Source organism: Eretmochelys imbricata, chromosome 8, assembly GCF_965152235.1.
Source record: "Eretmochelys imbricata isolate rEreImb1 chromosome 8, rEreImb1.hap1, whole genome shotgun sequence".
Classification (NCBI taxonomy): Eukaryota; Metazoa; Chordata; order Testudines; family Cheloniidae; genus Eretmochelys; species Eretmochelys imbricata.
The window spans coordinates 20,976,824-21,000,877 of record NC_135579.1 but is presented as its reverse complement, the minus strand read 5'-3'; the positions used below and the strand labels follow the sequence as shown (position 1 = coordinate 21,000,877).

Genomic DNA, 24,054 nt, shown 5'->3' with positions numbered 1-24,054 from the left:
AGTAGATTCAATATGTGTAATGACCCAGCCACTCCCAGTCTCTATTCAAACCCAAGTTAATGGTATCTAGTTTGCATATTAATTCAAGCTCAGCAGTTTCTCGTTGCAGTCTGTTTTTGAAGCTTTTCTGTTGCAAAATTGCCACTTAAATCTTTTACTGAGTGGCCAGAGAGGTTGAAGTGTTCTCCTACCGGTTGTAACATGTTAACATTCAAAAACCGGTAGGAGAATACTTCAACCTCTCTGGCCACTCAGTAAAAGATTTAAGGGTGGCAATTTTGCAACAGAAAAGCTTCAAAAACAGACCGCAACGAGAAACTGCTGAGCTTGAATTAATATGCAAACTTCATGCCATTAACTTGGGTTTGAATAGAGACTGGGAGTGGCTAGGTCATTACACATATTGAATCTATTTTCTTAAGTTAAGTATCCTCACACCTTCTTGTCAACTGTCTAAATGGGCCATCTTGATTATCATGACAAAAGTTTTTTTCTCCAGCTGATACTAGCTCATCTTAACTAATTAGCCTCTCACAAAAAGTCTCTAAGGTGCCACAAGTCCTCCTTTTCTAACAAATTTATTTGAACATAAGCTTTCGTGAGCTACAGCTCACTTCATCGGATGCATTTCCACTGAATGCATCCGATGAAGTGAGCTGTAGCTCACGAAAGCTTATGCTCAAATAAATTTGTTGGTCTCTAAGGTGCCCCAAGTCCTCCTTTTCTTTTTTTAATGGAAAAAATACTATTGCTTGCTGCGGTGCCTGTCAAAACAACACTGCTCTCTCCCCAGCTAAATGGGGCTGGGTGGAGTGTCACAGGGCTGGCTCTCTCCAGTCTGTTTGTTGCATGGTGCCTATTGTTGATCTTAATCAATGCTGGTGGTTGGCAGAGATCACAGCACATGCCAAGGAAGCAGCAGCCCCACTCAGTTTCCAGCAGGAGCCCTCTGGCATAAATAGCAGATTGGGTCACCATGTTCCACTGGCTTCTGCTGCTTTGTCAGTCCCTCAGGACCAAGCTGCTGTTGGTAACAATCCTGGCCAAGCAATTCTTTGCTTCCCTGGCCAATGGCAAGCCACGTGGACCAACGCACTGCCCACCCCCCGTTCCCCAGGGAAAAGGCCAGGAGGCTCGCAGCACTCTGAACTTGTGTGTTGGATTTAAAAAAAAAAAAAATCAGGAAAGGGCGGAGGGGAAAGAATTCCCCTTGGTCGTTTCTGCAAAGGATGAACTCAGCATGGCTGAGTCTTTACAGCCAAATGACATGGGGGTGATTTAGTGAGGGACTTTATATTCAATTTAAAGAAAAGAAAACACGTTCCAGGAGATGAAGTTAATAGATTCCAGGGCAGAAGGGCCCATTGTGATCATCTAGTCTGGCCTCCTGCGTAACACAGGCCAGAGAACGTTATCACAACACTGCCTGGAATGGATCTTTTAGCAAAACATCCAATCTTGAGTTAAAACTTGCCAGTGGTGGAAAATTCATCATAACCTTTGGTAAACTGCTTGTCAGGGTTCCTTCCCCACTCTGAACTCTAGGGTACAGATGTGGGGACCTGCATGAAAACCTCCTAAGCTTACTTTTACAAGCTTAGGTTAAAACTTCCCCAAGATACAAACTATTTTACCTTTTGCCCTTGGACTTTCGCTGCCACCACCAAACGTCTAACACTGGTTACTGGGAACGAGTCCGTTTGGAAACGTCTTTCCCCCCAAAATCCTCCCAAATCTTACACCCCCTTTCATGGGGAAGGTTTGATAAAAATCCTCACCAGTTTGCACAGGTGACCACAGACCCAAACCCTTGGATCTTAAGAACAATGAAAAAGCATTCAGTTTCTTAAAAGAAGAATTTTAATAGAAGAAAAAGTAAAAAGAATCACCTCTGTAAAATCAGGATGGTAAATACCTTACAGGGTAATTAGATTCAAAACATAGAGAATCCCTCTAGGCAAAACCTTAAGTTACAAAAAGACACAAAAACAGGAATATCCATTCCATTCAGCACAGCTATTTTCTCAGCCACTAAAAGAAATCAGAATCTAAAGCATATCTAGCTAGATTACTTACTAAGTTCTAAGACTCCATTCCTGTTCTGTCCCCGGCAAAGGCATCAGACAGACAGAGAGAGAGAGAGAGCTTTGTTTCTCCCTCCCCCCAGCTTTTGAAAGTATCTTGTCTCCTCATTGGTCATTTTGGTCAGGTGCCAGAGAGGTTATCCTAGCTTCTTAACCCTTTACAGGTGAAAGGGTTTTTCCTCTGGCCAGGAGGGATTTAAAGGTGTTTACCCTTCCCTTTATATTTATGACATGCCCCCCAAATCACAGATAGGGTGAAACGCTGGCTGGGATTTCTTCCTGGAGCTCTAGGAAAAAACAGAGTTAATAAGACACATACGCCTCTAAATATACTACCAAGTATATAAAGACTAACAATATTTTCCACATCTCAGGGACGATTTTAACCAGTTGATTCTGGGAAACTTTCACGGGAGAGTGCATCAGCCACTTTGTTAGAAGCTCCTGAGATGTGTTGGATGTCGAAATAAAAATCTTGGAGAGCTAAACTCCACCGAATAAGTTTTTTGTTATTTCCCGTGGCAGTATGAAGCCACCGTAGCGCAGCATGGTCGGTTTGCAGGTGAAAACACCATCCCCAAACATCTGGGCGTAGCTTTTCCAGAGCGTAGACAATGGTGTAACATTCTTTTTCACTGACCGGGCAGTTGCTTTCCCTGTCAGACAGTTTTTTGCTGAGAAACACTACAGGGTGGAATTCTTGATCCGGTCGTTCCTGCATTAAAACTGCTCCCACACCACACTCGGACGCATCTGTGGTTACTAGGAATGGTTTGTCAAAGTCTGGGGCCCTTAGTACAGGGTCAGATATGAGTGTTGCTTTAAGCTGGTTAAAGGCCTTCTGACACTCTTCAGTCCACTGAACGCATTTGGCTGTTTCTTTTTGGTTAGGTCTGTCAGTGGGGCCATACAGCGGCAATTTGGCTGTATTGCGGTACAAATCGTTTGTAATAACCAGCCAAGCCTAAGAAGGATTGAACCTGTTTCTTTGACTTTGGGACAGCATCCACTTTGGCCTGTAGGGGGTTGATAGTTCCTTGACCCACCTGGTGTCTAAGGTAAGTCACTCTGTTTAGGCCTATTTGACACTTCCTAGCCTTAACGGTTAGTCCTGCATCCCTTATGCGCTTGAAGACCTTTTTGTAGATGTTCCAGGTGTTCTGCCCAGAAATCCAAAAATATGGCCATATCGTCAAGGTAGGTAACTGCATATTCTCCTAATCCCCCTAGGAAACCATCTACAAGTCTTTGGAAGGTGGCAGATGCATTCTGCAGCCCGAAAGGGAGTACATTAAATTCATACAGCCCAACATGTATGGTGAAGGCTGACCTTTCCTTGGCAGATTCATCTAACGGTACCTGCCAGTAAAGTCCAAGGTAGAGATGAACTGGGCCCATCCCAGTTTCTCTAATAGTTCTTCTGTGTGTGGCATTGGATAGTTGTCTGGGCGAGTTACATTTTTGCGTGGACTACCGTAAGCTAAATGCTGTATCTCCCCATCAGGTTTGGGAACTAGAACCACTGAAGATGCCCATGCACTTCCAGAGGGGTGGATTACGCCCATCTGTAACATATCCTGGATCTCCAGTTCTATATCAGTTTTAGCTTGAGGAGACACCCGGTAAGGTTGGACTCTAATTGGGTGAGCATTACCTGTGTCAATGGAGTGGTATGCCCGTTCAGTCAGTCCTGGGGTGGCTGAGAACGTTGGTGCGTAGCTAGTGCTCCTTGATCTGCTGTCTCTGCATACGCCTAAGGGTCATGGAGAGGTTCACCTCTTCCACACCACCAGCACTTTGTTTACGCTTCCCTTTATATTTATGTTGCTGTTCCAGTGCTCACCATTAAAAATTGATGCCTTATTAAATTAAAATATAGGTACCTTGATATGCCCCCACCAACCCCAGCATTTTTAGTCTAGTTATCCTTCCTCTGAGATTTTTAGCCTTCCTTCATCGCCTTCCTCCTAAACTCTCATAGGGGGCTGGGAGTAGGGCTTGCTGGGCACAGTGTTTCAAAGATAAGGCTGGAGGGGACCTATGCCCACATGTACAGAAGGGCACAGGCAAAGGGGCTGGCACAACACACCCACTAGCCTATGAATTGGAGTCCAGGACACAATTGCTTTTGCACATCAGCTTGCAGTCATACTACCAATCCAGAAAGCGGGGGGGGGGAACAATGCAACACTAGCGGTTTTTGGAGTCGTTATACAAAGGGCGCAGACAATCTCACGCAGCTGGGCTGGCCCCAGAGCTAGCCCAGTAGAGTACACGTCAGGCCTTGGGAAGATGCTAGACAGCTCAGAGTATGGCCCTGCTTTGGCATGGGTAGCTTTAGTTCAATGCCTCTGCTACCTCAGGCTAGACGTAGACCAGTACACCCAAGCTGTATGTCTCACCGGAGTTATGAATGAATTCCTCTACACTTGGCTTAACCACCCCCTAAGGTTACTCGACTGCTCGTGGGACCCAACAGACCACAGATTAAAACATAAACAGTTTACAAATCAGCCTGCTGTGTTAAATTAAAAGCAGGAAAATTTGCAATAAGGAGCCTGTCTGTGTCATCTCAGCGCTTGGGGGAGGGGCATGACACCAGAGCACTAGGCGGGTTTGGGACGCAGTGGAGGCTGTGTGGGGATGAAGCCAGGGGTGATTCAGGATTGCTCAAGGAGCTGTGCCATGGGGCTGAAGGCAACACTTGGTGAACGCACACAAGGAGGCTCACGGCGGCTTGGTGATGAGGCATCGGGCCCAGCAAAGGTGGATGTTGCGCCTTCCCGGTCTTCAGCGGCCGAATTGTCATGTGCTTGAGAGTGAGCAGCAGCCTTGCAAGGCTATGGGGCTGGGAGAGGTTGTTAGCTAAGGCTTGGGGACATAGTATAGCGGAGACAACTGGAGCATAGGGGTTTTGGTCTGCCTTTCGGTGACTCGGTTTCACCCACCCCTCACCTCCCACCCACAGTGGGTTGGCCAGTGTTCTGGTGCCAGACAGCCATTTGACTGCCCCGCCTGCTCTAACTGATTTGGTGCTAGCTGCACTAACCCCAGGTGCTCAGCCGCTCCTACAGGAACAAGCTGGTTTGGTGCATAAAATGCTCATAGGGTTTTCATGGGTGACCTAGCAAGAGATACAAGCACATTTTTTCCTGTGCGCTAAGCGCTAGCATCTAAGGGCTTTAGGTGCCATAACCGCGGCAGCTCCGAAAGTACCAAGTTTCTGCTGGTCAAGTCCCCTAGATTTCTGCCAGGGCACATGGTGGCGTCAGCTGGCTTTGCACAAGTTGCTCAGTGCCCTGGCTTCTGCCTGAGCCTCTCAGATGGGGTTGTCCCCCCCGCCCCAAATCTTGCCAGCAGTGCTTGATGCAGGAGGCGTGCGCTGAGGATGCCTAGAAGACAGCTGGGGTGAGCAGCTCAGGAATGGTTGGGTCAGGGTAGGGGGTGTGCATACACCCATTCCAGTCTCCCTCATAGCCCTGAGGTCAAACCCCTCTGCTGGGATATGGGAGAGCCCTAGGTTTTAATCCCTGCTCTGTCGGATTTGGAGCAAGCTCTTGAACCCAGGTCTCCACCTGCCAGGAGAGTGCACTATGCAGTGAAGGCTGCTGGGAATGGGTCTGGCTCTCATGCTGATGAGGTCCCCCTTTGTTTAATTAATTAGACATCACAGGTGAGACCCCCTCACCATGAGCCTCTCACTTTGGCCCCCAGCTCTTTCATGCAAGGCCCACTGCTGTAGACATGCTCATCTCAAACTACACGGTCCCTGCCTACCTCATAGACACTTGCTTTGCAGGGGTGGGACAGGCCACTGGGGTTTTGGCTTCAATGACTGCTCTGAGCTGAGGGGATGCCAGCACTTAGGTGGCTTTGCCCCGCCTAATGGTGGAAACATAGGCACCTGCAGGGCTAGGCGGCCGCTGAGACCTGGTTTTGAGGTTGACAGTGACACCTAAATCCCTTTGTGGATCTAGTACTAGGAGCTTGGCTAGGCTCTGTCGCACACACCAATCCAGAATGGCTTGAAGCAGATGTGAACAGTAGGCTCCATCTCGCTCATGCCCAGGCTCTGCCCTCCTAAAGGAGGGCTGATGATAAAAGGGCAGTAGCAGGTCTGGGGTGTGGCTAAAGACATGTTCCAGTCATGCTGGACGAGAGCGAGGTGCAACGACTGCATGAGAGGGTGAGGGGTTCGGTGCAAAGGAGGCAGAAAGTAGACCAGGAAGCTTGGTGGGAGGGGAAGGGGGAAGAGGCGCCATGGCTCTCTGTTTTACTGTCTTGGGGCTTGTCTGCTCTAAGTTAATGCCCGTGCCTCCAAGGATTGTGTCATCCTCCTTCCTGCCCATCTTGGAGCTGCCCTGGCTCCAGTAACTGACCTGCTGTAGCCTTGTGGCAGCTGGGGATTTCAAGCTGGAGCACCAGAACTACCCCAGCCATGCCTCTACCGACCTCAGCACACCCTGTCTGCTGGGGACAACTGCAGGAGAAGCAGAGCCCACATAATCAGCTCTGCTCTCAGTAGGGAAGGCCCCTGCGTTGGGAGTATTCCCTTGCATCCCCTTTCCAGCCCGGCCTCCCCTTTGTTCATGCTGAAGTCAATGGCAAAACTCCCATTGACTTCAATGAGTGAGCTCAGGTCTTAGTCCTTTTTTGGGTGAAGAATAGACCTGCCCAAGGAAACCCCTAGGTAAATGTGTATCTTAAAGTTCAACCCTTGTTGGGGGTGGTGGGTGGAATGGACCACAAGCTCCTTTACTCAGTCTGCTCTCCCCCGTGTGTTCCAGTGCAGAGCCAGATTCCTTCCCAGTGCTGCAAATTCCCCAATGTATTTGGAAGCAAGAGTGGAGCTACAGCCCTTCTGAGCTGGGCTGCATGGTGAACACTTGAAGCCTCTCCTTATGTAACGTACGCTGGATCCGCTTTAGAACACAGAACTGTCCTCCAAGCCTGGTGTACACTTTGAAGGTAGGTAGCTGGCTGTTACTACCACACTTAGTAACTGTGGTGTGCCAAGAAGCTCTTCACCCTTCCATGGAAGTCAGAGGTGGGAGAACTATTTGCTCGCTTAGTCTGGCCCATGCAGGCTGGTTCTGCTGCATGCACTGTCTAGTTGTAGATACTCTGCCGTTGAAGCACCTCCCTGCCATTTATTGTTAGCTTTTCATTTTTAAATGTTGTTGAACCCACTCTTGGGTCACAGTCTTATGACCAAATTAGACCTCTGCATGCATATGTCGGGGTCTCACTCTTAATGGGAACCATGTGGCTGCAGCTGAAACAAGACCATGGTCCCATACGTCTCCTGTGTGTGTATATACACAATAGAGAAGACAAAAGCCTCAGCTGGTGTAAATAAGTACGGGTTTTTTTACTTCAATGGAGCAGCGCCACTTTATATAAGCTGGGGAGGTAGCCCTGCCTCTTGACCAAAACAGCAGTTAAAAAAAAAAAAATGGTGAGTTAAACATTCTTAAAAGCCAGGGAGAACTTGTACAAGACAGTGTTTTATTTGTTTCATAATCAGGTAAAATTATATTAATGTAAAACAGGTAAACAGACAAAAATAAAACACACAGCACAGAACACTATGCTATAGAATATAGACATGGAGAAGTGCAAACCCCTCCCCGTGCCCCTTTCCCCCCGCCCCCAACAATCTGCTTTAAAAGTAACGATACAAGATTAACTGTTTTAGAAATTGGGAAAATAAAAATGCTGCTTTTTTTTAACCAAGGTGGGAGGGGGGAATCCATAGAAACAATTTTCACTCCAATATCAAAAAAGCAGGATTTTCAGTGAACACAAAATTCTATAAAATTACCATTGATCCATGTTAATTTTTTTCAAATTTTTTAAAGTTGCTTTAAAAAGGATAAAAAGTGCACAGACACCCTTATAAGGCACAAACAGATCTTCTGTACAAATCATATCAGACTAAAAAATATATAGAGCAATACAAGTACAAACAATTAAATTCCTATGAGGCCACCTTTTTCCTGGGAATCTTAGAGGCCTCTTGGGATCTCCTTTGGAAAATCCTCAACCAACTGGAATCGGTAGGAATACACGTCCACTAATGCTCATTTCACAATCCACAGCACAGCCACACTCTGGACATTAAACTAGCTTAATTACCCTGAATGAACGAGCCTCTAAGTCTTTGCTGGATGCTGCCCTTTTGGAAATCGGTTTGCAGCTGCTATTCTGGGAATTTAAACCTGTGCAACATTTTCTCTTCCCAGCTCTGTCCCCTGCATTGACTTATCATCTGAAAAAGATGTATGCCAAAAACACTGCTGGTGGCAGGGGCCAAGGCAGTAGGATGGACACTGGGATGAGTGAATTAAGGAATAGGTTTGGGAGAGCCACTTGGGAAACAGCAAAGCAGGGAATGCTCAGTTGTGTTTTGCACCATTTTGCCAAATTATAACACGCAACGGAGGTGGCTGGGTTAGCAGCCCTAGGCTACATCTTGGTTCTATCATACTGAGCCAAAGCACTATGACAAACATAATACACGCAGTTTTTAAAGTCAGTGGGGCCAGATCTTCAGCTGGTGTAAACTGTCATATTGCCATTAACTTAATGGAGCCATGACAGTTTACACCAACTAAAGATCTGGCCCAAATCCATGCAAGTCTCCGTCTCTCCCTCGTCCTGTCTTTGTTGAGGCTGTGATTTTTAAACAGGGATCAGGCCCTCCCTGATCTAGTTGCTGAAAGGGCAGATTCCCAAGGAATTCCATTGAGTTTGATTTACAGCCATCCCGTGTTCTGTGCGCATAAGCAGCATGCTATTTCCCTCTTTTCTCAAGAGCAGCAGTGACGGGGCTTGGAATCTGGGATTCTGCAACTGGAGACCAGTTGAACCAGACATGCCAAGGTCTGGTAAGTATCCTCTTCCCTACCACTAACCCACAATCAGAGAGAGCAGCTCCCAGGGACAATGTCCTGGCCCTAACTGTTGGACTGTGAAGGGGGTATTCTACCACTGGGCTTAAGACATCAAAATAGCGACTTGCAATCTCCCATTAAGATCTTCCAAATCCAGAGACTTCAGAATCCACCCCAACTACTGGTATTCAGTGCCCCTAAGGTGGAGTCTAATGCATTTGGCCTATCTTTGGCCAGAAACTTTTCTATCTCACATCTGCTGAACTAGTGCTCATTAGCATACCGAGAGAGTAGAATACTAAATCCAAAGCCAAACTTTTTTTTTTTCCCCCTACTGTGGGGTTCAAGGATTCATTTGTGCTGCAAAACACAGAAAATCCATGCTCAACTGCTGATACAAGAACTTGGAAGCCACTACAAGAGGCAATGCAATTGCTGTCCTCTGTTGCAAAGTTTAATGTGATGTGCCAAGGGAGCGGCAGGACTTCAGCTGTCATTAGATTGTCATTAGCTCAGTCCCTCCAAAGCTGTGATGGTTCACACCAGGTTTAGATCTGCTCCTGTCTTTAGGCTGAAGTTTTGCAGTTGGTTGATAGTTTATGGGGTGCCGTTTGTTTGTTATGTTTATTGTGCAGCATGGTGAGACCCCAAGTAGCCAGCATCCACCTAATGAATCCCCTTTAGAAATCTCAAATCAGGTCAGCCAGGGTGCTAGTTTAGAAATGCAGTGCATGAGATCTGAGCTAAGGCTGCAACTGCTACTCTAATATTCTTCAAGAAAAGAGTTTTCCTCCTGTTTAGGTACTTCAAGAGCTGCACATCAGGAAAAACCCCAAAGGGGAAGGAGGACACTATGGTTACCTGTTACATAATGAGAAATGCTTCAAAGGGATCAATCCCCATTTGAGCTCTTTTATTCCACCACCAGCTTCCAAAGCATGAGCTGGGCAGATCAAAGCAAGTTTCCTGATGCCACTCAACTGTGAAGCGCTACAGTTAAAGCATCCCGGTCAAGAACAGCCAAAGACTGAGAACAACAAAGTGAAGGCGGAATGAAACCAGGCCAGAGGGCCCAGGGCCAGAGGAGGAGACCCAAAGAAATAAACAACCTCAAATGGCTTCTCATGGTTCAGCAACTCTAGCCCTGTGGTGCATGTGACTGTTCTGTTTTCATTTCTAGACTGATAAATGCACCTCTCCTGAGAAAGCAGCTGTTACACAACAGGGCTGTCAAGGATCGCTATGCTGGGATCAGACATGCCTCATTTCCATCTCGGCCATCATGACCGCGTCCTCATCACTTCCGTGTGTACATGAGCTTGGCTGCTATTAGCACAGAGCTGAGTAAAAAAGTCACCCCCAGGCTTTTTCTATGATCTGACTAAGAGAAAGCAGAGGTGGGCATACAGATGTGTCCATTCTGGGGTACAAAAGACAGAGCCAACACGAAGTAAGTAGAGCTACACCTACCTCACCTCACTTCGTTGTAGTAGCAGGTTTTACATCCCAGGCAGACTTCCGTAGTTTATAGCTGTCTAAAATGAAAACTGAAATCCATTTACCTTTTAAATCTCAGCATGTAATAATAGCCTTCAATCCGGTTTTCAGGAGGTAATGCCAAGTGAGATGCTTGTTAATTTCAATTAGATGCCCTGAATTGCTCACTAAAATAACAGGATTTCCTGCCAGGGCAGAGACAGCCTAGCCTGTTGCACGCTTTGTGGATAAAACCTTGAGCAGAGAACAATGCGAATTAAATTGTACTTTTACACAACACTTTTTAAGGACAAAAGGGAAACTTTCTGGAACTTCGAAATACTGAATGTTGCACTGTCAGCCTCTCTGGTGAGAGTACAGCCTTGCTGTTACTGCTCACAGATGCCTGGGTACAATAGCTTACAGCCTCCACTGCATTTAGTGACTTCAGCTCCACGAGGTTTCTGTAAGACATTTTGCTACCAGTGAGGAAAGATGTAAGTATCATGCTAAGGTGTAGGCTGCAAAGAAGGGGTTAAAAGGGACTTAAAGTCACAAATGACTTTGCGTGCTTAGCAGCTGTTAGATGACCCATGAAGATACTGTTTTATAGGGAAGAGCAATGCAATCTATTTTATATAAAACATTTTACAATTACAGGAATATTATAGCTTTCTCTCCCTCTTGTGCAAACTGCGTTAGCTGCATACACTAGCTACCTGCTCATTTCCTTTCCTTTAGGCTTAGATAATGTAGCTTGGTGTGTCTCTCTCTCTCTCGTGATCGAAGGCCAGGTGGTAACAAACTATTGTGAAAATAACTCCAGTAAATACATTTAAAGGCCTATTAACTAAATTACCACAGTTGCTTTGACTGTATAAGGATCTAAAATAGATTGTATTAGTTTCTCCCCTTGCTAGTACCAAGGTCTGGCCTCAGCCAGTCTACTGCTATATTGAGTCTTAGAAAGCTGGATGCTTTGCTCCTAATATGCACTTAGTCCTCCTTCCTGCATTCCCCTCCCAATTCCTTTAAGAAGGTGAATGCAAAAGGTGCTTTACATATACACAAGCTCAGGGTTTTGCGTTCCCACTGCAAGAGCTAGTGACAATACAGACACCTCGGACTGCTTTGGGCATTCATTATCCTGGTACAGCTGCTGACACTACAGAGTTCAGGTCTTGGGGCAAGTAAAACGGGGACCTGATTTCTCAACTACTTCGTTCTGAAGTGTAATTCGTAGCCTACACCTATATTCAGTCCCTGATTTGGGATTTAATATTTTTATTCTTTTTATGATATAAAAAAGCATTCAGTTCCACCTTTAGCTACTATCCTAGGGCCGATTCTGACTCTGTTCCATCACATGGTGCTGTCTGGACAAGCACTATCCCCAGCAAGTACAGTGGCAGTTTAAGTTTTCACTCCCTGGGTGTGAAAGCAAGAGCTCCTGACCCAGGAGACACCACAAAGATGAATAAACTCCCTCCCCACACCAGCACCCTTCCAAAAAAAAAAAAAAAAGCCATTGCACAAGAAATTTCTCTTTTGCAGTTGGCATGGGTCCACACCAGCAATTTGCTGGCTGGCTTCATAGAACAGCATCTTTTTGAAGCCTTGCCTACTTGGAAGCCTTAGCTTCAGGCCCCATTCAGACCAGAGAGCTCCTCAGCTCAGTTATATCCCTGATTTGTTCTACCAGTCAAATATGGAAATACAGACAGTGAGCCACTGGGTAACGACCGACCAGCATGATAACCCATAAGCAGGGATGGAAAGGCATGGTTACTGCTAGCAGAGTTCTTTCCTCCCACGCCCTGAGGGAGGGCGAGGTCAAGGGCGGTATATTTTAATAACATCTTTGATGACCCGTCGGCAGATTGGGCAGCAGGCATTGAGTTGCTTCTTCAGCTTAAGACCACAGGTGTTGCACAGGCACATGTGTCCGCAGGTGTAGATCACAGTGTCCACTTCACAGTCGAAGCAGACAGTGCACTCCCCGTTCTTGCTGCTCGAGGCCTCTGGAGGGGGAAAGACGGGAGAGACGGGGGGACTCAGAGGGGAACTTGGAGCAGTCACTGCAAAGGAGAGGGTGGGAGAAAGGGAAATGTTACTCAACAGCAAGAATGGATCAAATCAGAGGGTTTGATAGTTATACTGTATTATTAGCCACACACCCACTTTAATCATTTTTCCTAGGTATTTCCCTCAACCTCCATCCTTAAATCCTATTGTATGAGCCCTGTATTACGTGTTCAAATAAGAGATTCTGGTTTACACATCTGGTTACAAGCACATGGTGCGTGTCCATTCACAGCCTGCCATGAATTTTAAACAGCTGCATGTTTACCTTGCCCTTAAGAGTGAAGCATCACCTTCACAGAATTGTATATCTGGGTTGGTGCACAGCACCCTGAGTCTTTCAGAAGGCCCTACTCTCTCAAAGGAATGTGGCTAAGAGTCAACTCTCATGAAGCGATGAGACGTATTGTCATGGTGGCATTTCTGGCTGGGAATGCAGCACTGTACTTTGAGCTACAAGTATTTGCCGGTTGTATTACAGGGTGAGAAGTTCTTGGGAATCTGCCTGAGCTTAAGACAATAGCACTTTGCGCAGTGTTTTCAAGGTGGAAAGTGCTAGCCACACAGTGACTGATCCTCACCCTGGGAGGTGGACAAGAAGTATTTCTGTACATAGTAGAGAAAACCAGAAGAATTTAAATGGTTTTTGGGGCCACAGAAAACATACTGGAGATCTGGGATCAGAACTTCCTGGCTCCCAGTTCCACTGAACTGCACTGTCCTGAAAATACATGTTCCTGCTATTTTGTACATGGTCTCAGAATCTTGCCCTTATCCCTTTATTACCCTCTAGGCTGTCACACATTAGCACTAATGTGTATTACACCAGCGAGCAACAATTCTAACTAAGGTAGACAAGACAACCTGCTGGGTTTTTCTTGTTTGTTTCCTGACCAGGACAATGACCATGTGTCTTCCAAGCTGCAGGGGCGCACCACAAAGGCCTCCCTTACCTAGTGATGACTCTGAAGCAGATGAGGACCTATTCACACTGAAGGCCATATCTGAGTCACTGTCATACTGTGAGCCTCCAGGGGATCCTGAGGGAGAGGTAGTCCCAGGACTGGACTGGACAGTGCCTGCAAGTACAACCGAATTCAGTCAGTTACGGGTGGAATGGACCTCCCAAGCATCATCAGTGCTAAATAACCCGACCAGCAGCATCTCTGCTTCGCTATGCGGTAGATCATGCTTTGTAAAGAAAAACTCAGTTTCCGAGTTCAGGGTTATTACTTAGCAATTCTAATTTTATTTATTTAAAAGATGAACCTCTGTCTTGGACTAGAGTGTGCTGGACATGCTGCTGAGGACAGTGCTTGTTCCCAGTTCATTCAGCCTGTCTGCTACCCTCCTGATCTGACTAGGAACACCTGTCTGAGACAGGAGGCTGCGATTATCTCCCTATTTACTTTAAGTTGAACATCTTTTCAAGCAAAGACAACTAAGCAGCCAGTGGTTGGTTGCCTGAAATCAACCTATTTTTGCAAAGGCAGCCAGCCTCATCAACTTGGGAGTTGAGAGAAAAATATTTAAAGCTACATCCAACACAGACTAAGCAAAAGTTTAAAGAGCTATAGCTATGAGACGTTTAAATGGAAGGTGCTTTAGGATAATAATCAAAGTGCCGTCCAATACATGGAGCCACTGGGATATGTTATTTCCACTTAATTTTAAAATAATTAGTCTGCTTAGGGCAACAAGGGATATTGCTGTTCAGCTAGGAACATTTTGCATCATGTCAATGGAAGAAAAGTTTGAGAATTCTCCATCAGATACTGTAGAGAACTGAAATTAACCATGTCCTTATAATGACTCACTTGAGGTCCTGTGCAACTGACTATTCTGTGCTTCTAAGCGGAGTATTTACAGGCCAAATTCTGTGCTCACAGATCATTCCCAGTGAAGCTACCAAAAGTTGCATGCACATAGATATCTGAGGGTGAAACTGAGCACTTGGGTTACTAAAAATGCATATAACATTTTTTACAACCGTAATATTTACTTAGAGACAAGGCTTGATTCTCTTTACATACAAGCTGGTGTAAATCAGAAATAACAAATGAAGTCATGGTGATGTTTTAGGGTATGTCTACACTGCCCTGTTAGCCTGAGTGATTGACACCTAGTTCTGTGTGGCTTACACTCAGGTTCGCCTAGCCATAATTTGAGCATCCTCACTCAAAGCCTTACCCCGTTACTGTGTCCAAACTATGTCTTCACTGGCTCGAGTCTGTTTAGGGGCATATCTCAGGGTGCTTTGTGCTGAGATGCTCTAGGATTCTTTCCTAGTTAACTCTGTCAATTGCAGGAGAACCTGTCTGTCTCACAAAGGGAACAGTGGGAAGGGTCTCTTGGAGGACTATCAGCACTCAAGTGATCTTGCCTGAATCTTTACTGCAAAGTGGGTGGGTTCCAGCCCAAACTAAAGTACAGCTTGGGCTTTAACCCACCCCACAGCCTTGCAAGCAAGCAGGGTTCAAAACATAAACAAACACATGCTTCAAGATTTTATGTCTGGATGGTGGGGGTGGGCAAAAACACACGTGGGAGCACAGGCTAAGAGTACAGTGTAGACATGCCCTTAGAGGCACCTGCTCTAGCTAGAGAATAATAAGCTGCAGTCATTTTTTTCTGCCTCATGCATCCAAACTGAAACTGCCACTTAAAGTTCCGGCCAAAGAATTGCTGTTGATTGCCCAGGGCACATAGAAAAAATAGCAGAGTTAAATGTGCAGAGGAAAGAGTAAGTTTGCAGTGCTGACAGAGAGCCTCAATTTAACTGAGCGAATTGCTTCTAGATGGAGCAGAAAGATGTGACCTCCAAAGCACTCTTTCCTTTTTAAAGAGCACAGATGTATTCTATAGCAATGGTCTAAAGTGTGACGTCTGACAATGAGTTACTGCAGTGTTTGGGGAGATACCATCTAACAGTGTGATGGACATTAAAACCACTGTTGATGTATAAAAATAATATGTGTCAGTGAGTTCAGAGTTCAATACCCATTGGCAGGACTAGTGGGTTCATAAAGATTCTCTTGTGAAAAGTATTAAAATACAAAAGAGCTTAGCATTAGCCCATGCAACACCATAAGTCTCATCCAATGGCCTTACATGTGAAGGATATACCTGTGTTATTTCTTTCTATTTATAAACACAAGAACCCATCTTATTACATGCTTGATAGCGCTGACCACCCTCACTAGGGACCAGATTGTGAGCTGCTTATTCAGTCGTGCTCACCTCCTCACAGGAGCATTGCTATCGAAGCCAATGTCACCAATGATTGTGAAAGGCTCACAATCTGGTGAAATTTCACAAGACACACGTCCCTTCACATTACTTTTAGGCTGCACTTACCTAATATTTTGAGCTGGTTGATTACACCATGGATTGTGAAAAACACCCAGAGAGATTGTGAGGTGTCCACGCACATAAGCATCCCTCGGCTGACTCCATTCATCCCATGGTGCACTTCTCCATTTGGCAAGACCATGAAGCTGAGGATGTCGCCGCTGCTGAAGACTGGGAATGCTCGGTAAACCACCCAGTACTCCTTGCGGTCCAAGAGAAAGTCCGGATCCGCTGGGAGCTCAGTTGTCCGTAAAGTACCTGGATCACAAGAAGTGATGCCAAACGAAAGGGCCCCATGATATGGCAACCCTAGGAGTCCTATTTCCACAAAGAGGCTTTCACCAATGTGCAAAGGCCGGTCAGAAAACACCAAAGTCCTATTGCTTTCTTGCCAATTGGTGCACGCCACCATGCGGTCCTGAGAAAAGGTAACATCAGGCCCGCGGGTGGGGTGGAAACGCAGATCTGTATCCAGAAAGGCAGGCACACCCTGGGCACGCTGCCGCCTGTTTGGGCAACAGGGGATTATGTGGTTATCCACTGAAAGCCCCGGCACCCGACTCAAATTTAGGTTAGCAATTTTGGCCACCACTTGGTTGTTCTCCAGTTCGTTGTTATTGAAGTTGGCGGAATCGTGACTGCTCTGAGGAAGGCAAGTGCTCAATCGTGCACTACTGAGGTGGGCGGAGGTCATGGTCTCTGCAAACATGCTATCTGTGAGACAATTATGAGAACAAGCTGCATTAGATTCAAGTATTTCCCCCCCACACTCACCCTCCCCTACAGGTCAGCTATATTTAGCTCTCCTGCAGGCCTCTGCTCACTGACCATCAATGAGAAAGTGAATGGTGTTCAGCCACTGATTTTTGATGGAGTACGTTAGAGAAACTTATCTGCAACCACCACCAATGATGGAAATCAGATGTCAGCTGCATGGCTGCATCCCTGGGTTATCTCAAGAGTAGCAAGTGCTATAAACCTTATTAATTGAAGTGGAAAGTGCTTACACTGGTAAAAACAGGGTGACACAGTGAAAAGACAGGCAGCTGCGATAAGGGGGGGGTATAAAGGCTTGAAACCACTCCATAAAATATAATTCTCCAGTTCTGTCTGCTTTAATGAGAAATGTCCCAATCCCCCCGTGCCTCCTGCATCCCAAACTTCCCTCCTCCCCACCCCGTATTCACATAAGGGTGATGGGAAAGGTAATGCAAGCATAATACATTAATTTTACAGTCCATTTCATAACTATGAAAAATACATGTGAACGCAGACAAATTACCCCCCAAAAAGTATTTTTTTTTAAAAAAAAAGAAATGTGTTTGCTTTAACAAAGAGGTCACTGTGCTTTGAAACACATGAGCAAATCACAGGCTCTGTCAGAGGACCACTTCCCATTTGCTACAGTCTTATCAAGAGACTAACTATAACAGATGTTTATGACCCAGAAACATTAAGACCAAGATCATGTTCAAAGTTGATATTGTGCATTGATTCCTGTCAAGAGCTCGTCATGAAAGCTATAACTAATATATATACTTTAAAAGGGAGGAAATTATTTTTATTTTTAAAAAGTCCTCTTACAAAGCAGGGTGAAATCATGGAAGCTCTAGTCTCAGAAACCTAATGTGCACTTCAGCCACATGCAACTCCCTGCTGCCTGTATATATATTTACTTCTTAGACAATTATATTAAAACCCAGACTAAATACAACGCATAAGACATCAAGACAGAGTGAGCAAACCATGATTCAATTCATTCTCAAAGATGGAAAAGCACCAGCATCATCCGTGCTATCTGCTACTTATGGGAGAAGATCTGTTGGGTTTTTACCAAAGAAGGCAAAACACACGAGCCAGTTCAGTGGTTGGAACGGACAGGATGCCTCGGCTTAGATGCATGATTTCTTCGAGTGGCCAAGCAGCAAAGCCCCAAGCGTAATCTTAATGGCTGGACCAGCTACTTCCAGAAAGGACAGGGAATCTGGCGATAAGTAGAGCTCAGATACAGGATGAAGGACACTTCAGAGCTTCATGATACCAACACTGAAGGATTCGTTCTCTGCAGGAGCTACAGTGCTGCTATATTTGGGCTACATTCCCAGCTTTCCCCATTCCTGGAGTTTTAGAATGGAACTCCAGGGAGACTGGCATGCCTAGAGAACAGATCAAAAGAGCCAAACCAAAGAAACACTGTAGTATGCAAACCAAGCTGACAAGTAAGACTGGAATAAAAAAAAACTTCTTACAACTGTCCCTTTGGCATCTGAAACATTTAGTTCCAAGCTTGCATTTCCTTTAGAAATTGGATTTTTAACTTCTCTTTACAGTCCCAATTCTGGTTCTTAGCCAGTCCATGACTGGTTTGTACTCAATGTTCATCCATACAGGGTCCCAGTAAAATTTTTATTATCCCTTCCGTTTATTTGCTCATTGTGTCTTGCAGCACATCTCACTAGTGGGTTTCGCTTTATTACACTAGGCCAGGAAAACAAAAATATTTATTTTGTGTACGCTCGGTTATGTTGCACTGGAGTGAAATAGGATGCTGCTTTGGAACAGGGTACATCGGTGACTGAAGAGACAAAGTCAATTGAATCAGGCTTCCTCTGTTCCTGTTTCAGACACCCAATTGTAGTGGTCCAGTGAAATGCTATGACTCATCCTCCAAGCGTGTCCTATTCCCCTTCCCCAGCCCCTGTGTCTGAGGCTGCAGTTTATATATTTTATCTCCTATGAGGGCCACTTAGAGCCTCTCACGTTACATTCCAGTGCTATCAAGGGGTTTTTTAGAAAGCACAGCACCTAAACACAAGAGAGGCCAGCTTCCACGCTTATCAGCCAGGGGACAGCAGTGTTGTCATTTTCTTTCTAAGCGTTTGGAAACCTTTTCTAAGCTTTGGGTCCCTTCCTTTCCTCCTCCCTCCCCCCACTAAACTCTTCCATTGAGACAAGAGATTTAAGGTCGTGTTTCTCTTGACATAGCCTTCTGTCCTCCTGTATTACAGGTGATCTAACTTTTGGCTCAGTCAGCCTACCAAGACTTACAGCTCACAGGCTGTGTTTGCAAACCAGAGCGGACTTATCTTTGCCCGTGTAAACAAGACCGTTACCATACGTTTACAAAGCACTGGGCATGTTGGTATTGCATGTGATGTAATCTGCCAGCTAAGTGTTCTAAGAACATTAACATAAAACGTGCATGTTTCCCACGTGCTGCTTGACTATCTGCAATAGCGCAAAATATCCCACCCTGACACGTGGTCCCAAAAAGCTGACCCTAACCAAGTCACTGTGTTCACCTGTGACTTCCGATTTGGGTTTTAAGATTTTGGCTTTTGAGTTTTGTCACTCAGCGGATGCGACTGCAAAAGAGGATTTGCTTGTTTTAAGCAGAATATTAAACGAAGCTCCATAGAAGCGATGCATGTAACGTTTGTGGGTTTTTTGAAAAAAGGCATTCAAGATTCAAGTGAATTTTGGGGTCGTATTTCAACCTAGCATGCACCAGAATTGAAGCCCAATTAAAATCTACATACAACCTCCTTCCCCACCACATACCGCTTCCCTACTGATCAGTTGATTTAATCCGAATATCCACAGCTTTTATTTTTCTAAGAAGGTGCCTCTGACATATCAATATCATAAAATATTTTAGATTTGGCCGAAGTGATTAGTCCATCAGATATTCAGCGATGACAGAGATCCTTTTTGATATGGTACTTACTACATTACAGCAAATAACGCTAAACTAGAAACAGCACTTTACAGTGCTACTGCGTGCTCTCATTGCCTGAAACTTGTTAAGTATTATTCTTCACTTATCCCTTAGTTGTAGCTAAGCTGTAGCACTCTAATATTATATTGGACAACAAATCTATTTAACCACTGACTGGTTTTTTTCCCTCATTGTCCTTGTTGCTTTTTAAATTGTCAGGGGTAGTTCTAGTTAGAAAAACAAAACCCTTTACTCTTATCATAGTATTTTTGTTCACCAGTTCCATCCTGCAGTGGTGTAGTGGACAGAACAAAGGACCGGGAATCAGGACTCCTTTGCCTGATCTTCAAAAGTGCCTAGTGCCCCCCAAATCTTGAAGTCGATGGGGGCTCTAGACATTCAGGATCTTAGAAAGGCAGGCCACTAAGCAACGTTCTCAGTTCTGGCCCTGACTCACTAGAGGATGGTGGAAAAACCGAGTTTCACTTGTAGCAGGGGCTGATCAGCACCTCTGAAATTCAGGCCCTTCATTTCTGTGCCTCCGTTTCCTCCTTTGTAAAATAGGAATTACTACCTCTCACGGGCTTGGAGGTTACATGCAATGTTTTGAGATCCTCACACTAAAGGTGCTGTAGAATGCAGCATGGAGTTTATAATTCATGACCATTTATTAATATGGCAAAAACTGATGACGGCCTAAGCACAGTATTGTGACTTCACTGCCAAGTTGTCTGAAATAATCTGTCCCTTCTGCTCATTTGGTCTCTGCACATTGGGAAAGGGAGCAGAGAGGGACTGGACAGAGGGATTTGCTTTGGGTTTAAGTGTTTTTCTCCTCAATTCTTCTCATTATAAAAGGCCCCTCTTTAAGGCCTATCTGAACACACACAGACAGTAAATGAAAGTTTAAAGGAGTTGAAGGAAAGATGAATAAAACTGTGTGTGTTTTACCAGACTAGAGGTTGACTGTTTACTAAGGAACATGATCACCATCAATATATATTTGTAAAGGTCTATACTCCACAGAGGAAATGCAATTGTTTGGTGTGGCACAAAGAATGAATACAACACAGCCAGATGCAAGGTGAGACACGTAGGAACAAAGAATGTGGGTAACCCTGATAAGATGGGGGCTGTATTCCAGAAAGCAGAGAATCTGAAAAGGACTTAGGGGTCATGGCAGATAACCAACTGAACATGAGCTCCCAGTACATTGCATCTGTGGGAATACTGTGTCCATTTCTGATGTTCATACTTCAAAAAAAGTATTTAAAAATTAGAAAATGTTTCAGAAAAGAGCTACAAGAACGATTCGAGGTCTGAAAAACATGCCTTATCTCAAGAGACTAAAGAAGCTTAATATATTTAGTTTATCTGAGTGACGGTGTAGAGGTGACTTGATTACATTCTACGAGTACCTAGATGAGGAAGGTTTCAGAGTAACAGCCGTGTTAGTCTGTATTCGCAAAAAGAAAAGGAGTACTTGTGGCACCTTAGAGACTAACCAATCCGATGAAGTGAGCTGTAGCTCACAAAAGCTTATGCTCAAATAAATTGGTTAGTCTCTAAGGTGCCACAAGTACTCCTTTTCTAGATGAAGAAGAGATTTTTGATTGTAGAGAATGCTAATCTAACAGAAGAAGGAACAAGAAGATTCAGTGGTTGGAAGCTGCAGCTAGACTAAAAATAAAACAGTGCATCTTAACTATCAGGTTAATTAACCATAGGAACAATTTACCTAGAGATGCAGTGAATTATCTCAAGTCTTTAACTAGAGACTGGATGTCTTTCTAAAAGAGAAGCTATAGCTCAAACAGAAGCTACGGGCTTGCTGTAGAAATCATAGGGTAGGGTTCTTTGCCCTGTGTTATGCAGAAAGTCAGATTATGTGGTCATAATGGTCACTTCTGGCCTTAAAATCTGTGAAATCTACGGATGATGGGATTAAACTACCACAATGGAAATTGAGGCTGGGTACTGGAGGGGTGGTGGGGGAGTGGGTTAGATGTTATAGCATAAGCAGGGACATCTATTAGATTGCAGAAGAGCTTCTCAAGAGAAACGTTGGACACGCCATTACTCAAGAGGTTTAGAACCAGAGTGGAGAGAGTACTGGAAAATATACTTTAGGGAGCTACATTACACTGGCAAGGGGATGGACTGTATAGGATTCATGAGAGCTTTCCCATCACTATCTTCTAAGAATCAAGGAGCTCCCTGGAACTCTGCTACTGGCAATACTGAAATGTTCACAGTGCCAGTCACAAATTGTTCATGCGTAAGCCTGTTTTTAGGAGCATCAGGTCAGATGTGCCATGTTTGCTTCCTCCATGAAGATGCAGCGGGCTTTACAGAAAGCACGATCCATAGGCATAAGCCCATGCAGAGAAAGTACACTCACCTAGTATTTGTACTTCATGGGTAATTCCATAGACATCTATCAGCCCCCAGAGAGGCCCAGAGACTTTAATACCACAGTGAAACAATATTGGCTCCTCATCGTTAATACTATAGAAGACTCTCCCATGGCGGTCGACCCAGAATCCCAGGATATTGTCCCTCAGTGCAAACCTCTCTGGCAAAGCTTTCGCCCAGAATCCAGGTCGAGTCACCAAGTCGGGGCAGGCATACTTTGGTATGTCATCAGAGCTCATTTGTGATGGGTCATGGATGGTGAAGCCAAAGCGAAGTGCCCCGCTCCATCCATGGTGCACGGCCACCAGCTTGAGCCGCACCTTCTCATAGAGGTGGATGGGCCGGTTGGTGAAAGTGACCCCATTGCAGAAGCTATTTCTCCGGGTAGCCTTGCGGGAGTGGGCATCCAGACGGACGTTCTTGCCCTTGGCTTGGGAGTGGAAACGCGGGGGCTCCGTGATGGTGAGGACAGAGCGCCTTTCATGGCTGCTGTTGGGCAACGCGTAGTAAGGTCTGCTGGACACAGAGCGAGCCTGGTGACTTGTGTCTGCAAAAGGAAACAATAACAGCACTGTTAGGTAAATTTAGCCTGAGCAACCCGCATTGGTTCAGTTTGTGAAACTAGGTGAGTGGCTTTATGCTCACACTAAAATGGAGCATTGCACGTTGAGGGGACCTGTAGTTTCTGGGCTTAAAATGCTGCATTGCCAGCTGTACCTGGCTCTACTTTCTGTTAGTTAGGTGTCCAACTTTATGCAAATTTAATGCATATCTGACTCCTGGCAACCTGCAAATTTGGTTTACATCTTAGGGAGCTTAAAAAATAACGTTCTCATATTTCTACTATATTTGTCCTATTCCATTTAGGAAACAGCAGTACCTTTGGCTGAGTGTCTAACCGAGCGCCAATTAACACATAGCCAGCCCCTCAGCTGCCTTAGGGAATAATCTTTGTTAGGCTCAGAGCTCCTGGAGAGGGTGCACAAAGTATTGATTTCCATGGGATACTCACACACACAATTTCTTGGCAGTGGAGTTGTACCTTTTGAAAAATAAACCAACGTATTTAGAATCTGAAGTATCACATCAGCCTAGCGGTTTTCCAAAATGTTAAAAGCTCTGCTTGAAACCATATATAGATTCAGACATCAGATGCGACTGGCACATAAAGGAGCCAATGTGTCTTTCACAGAATAACAAAACAATCATGAGACATTGTATTTATGCCTCATCTCCCGCATTTGAAAACCTCTAAGTGCTTTACGAGCAATAATTTTTCTTGTTAGCCTCACAGAACCCCCATGTGGTAAGGAAGTATAATCACCCACATTTTACAGATAGGTGGATGGAGGCCCAAAGTTTGTGGGCTTGATCCTGCACCATTTAAGTCCTGAGGAATTGTTACACTGATTTCAATGAGAGCCTGTTCAACTCTTAAGTGCATATTACACAGTGAGTCGGGGACAGAGATGGGAATAGAACATAAATTTTGCTTCCAGTCTTGAGCCTCAACTGCAAGATTTTTGGGGCAGGGACTGTTTTTTTGTTCTGCATTTGTACAGCACCTAGCACTGTGGGATCCTTGTCCATGACTGGGGGGGGTGGGGGGAGAGGAATAGCTCAGTGGTTTGAGCATTGGCCTGCTAAACCCAGGGCTGTGAGTTCAATCCTTGAGGAGGCCATTTAGGGATCTGGGGCAAAAATTGGGGATTGGTCCTGCTTTGAGCAGGGGGTTGGACTACCTCATGAGGTCCCTTCCAACTCTCATATTCTATGATTCTATGACTGGGGCTCCCAGGTGTTACCACAATAGTAAGAAAGAAGAACTACAGGATCATCCATTCTTCCCATCTCCCGCTCCTTTTGCTTCTGGTTGTAAATGTAACCAATATTTCATACACCTTTTTACAGATACAAAACCAGACATACAAAGGAAATTGAAGGGAAAATGTTTGAATGTTCAGTACCAGCTATATTAAATATAAAACCTACAAACACATTGATTTTGAAATATTTTGCCATATGTGCCTTT

General features: G+C 45.0%; 1 protein-coding gene across 1 annotated transcript in view; it reads right to left on the bottom strand.

The window, feature by feature from the left end:
• Positions 1-12,289: 12,289 nt before the first annotated feature.
• The window catches only part of NEURL1B (neuralized E3 ubiquitin protein ligase 1B), a 208,330-nt gene continuing 196,565 nt past the window's right edge, over positions 12,290-24,054 (bottom strand). Inside the window, exons 2-5 of the mRNA XM_077825031.1 lie at positions 22,009-22,569; positions 15,896-16,603; positions 13,492-13,617; positions 12,290-12,534 (exon numbers count right to left, since the gene is read on the bottom strand). Of these exons, the coding sequence (XP_077681157.1) occupies positions 12,290-12,534; positions 13,492-13,617; positions 15,896-16,603; positions 22,009-22,569 (1,640 nt within the window). The remainder of the gene's footprint in view (positions 12,535-13,491; positions 13,618-15,895; positions 16,604-22,008; positions 22,570-24,054) is intronic.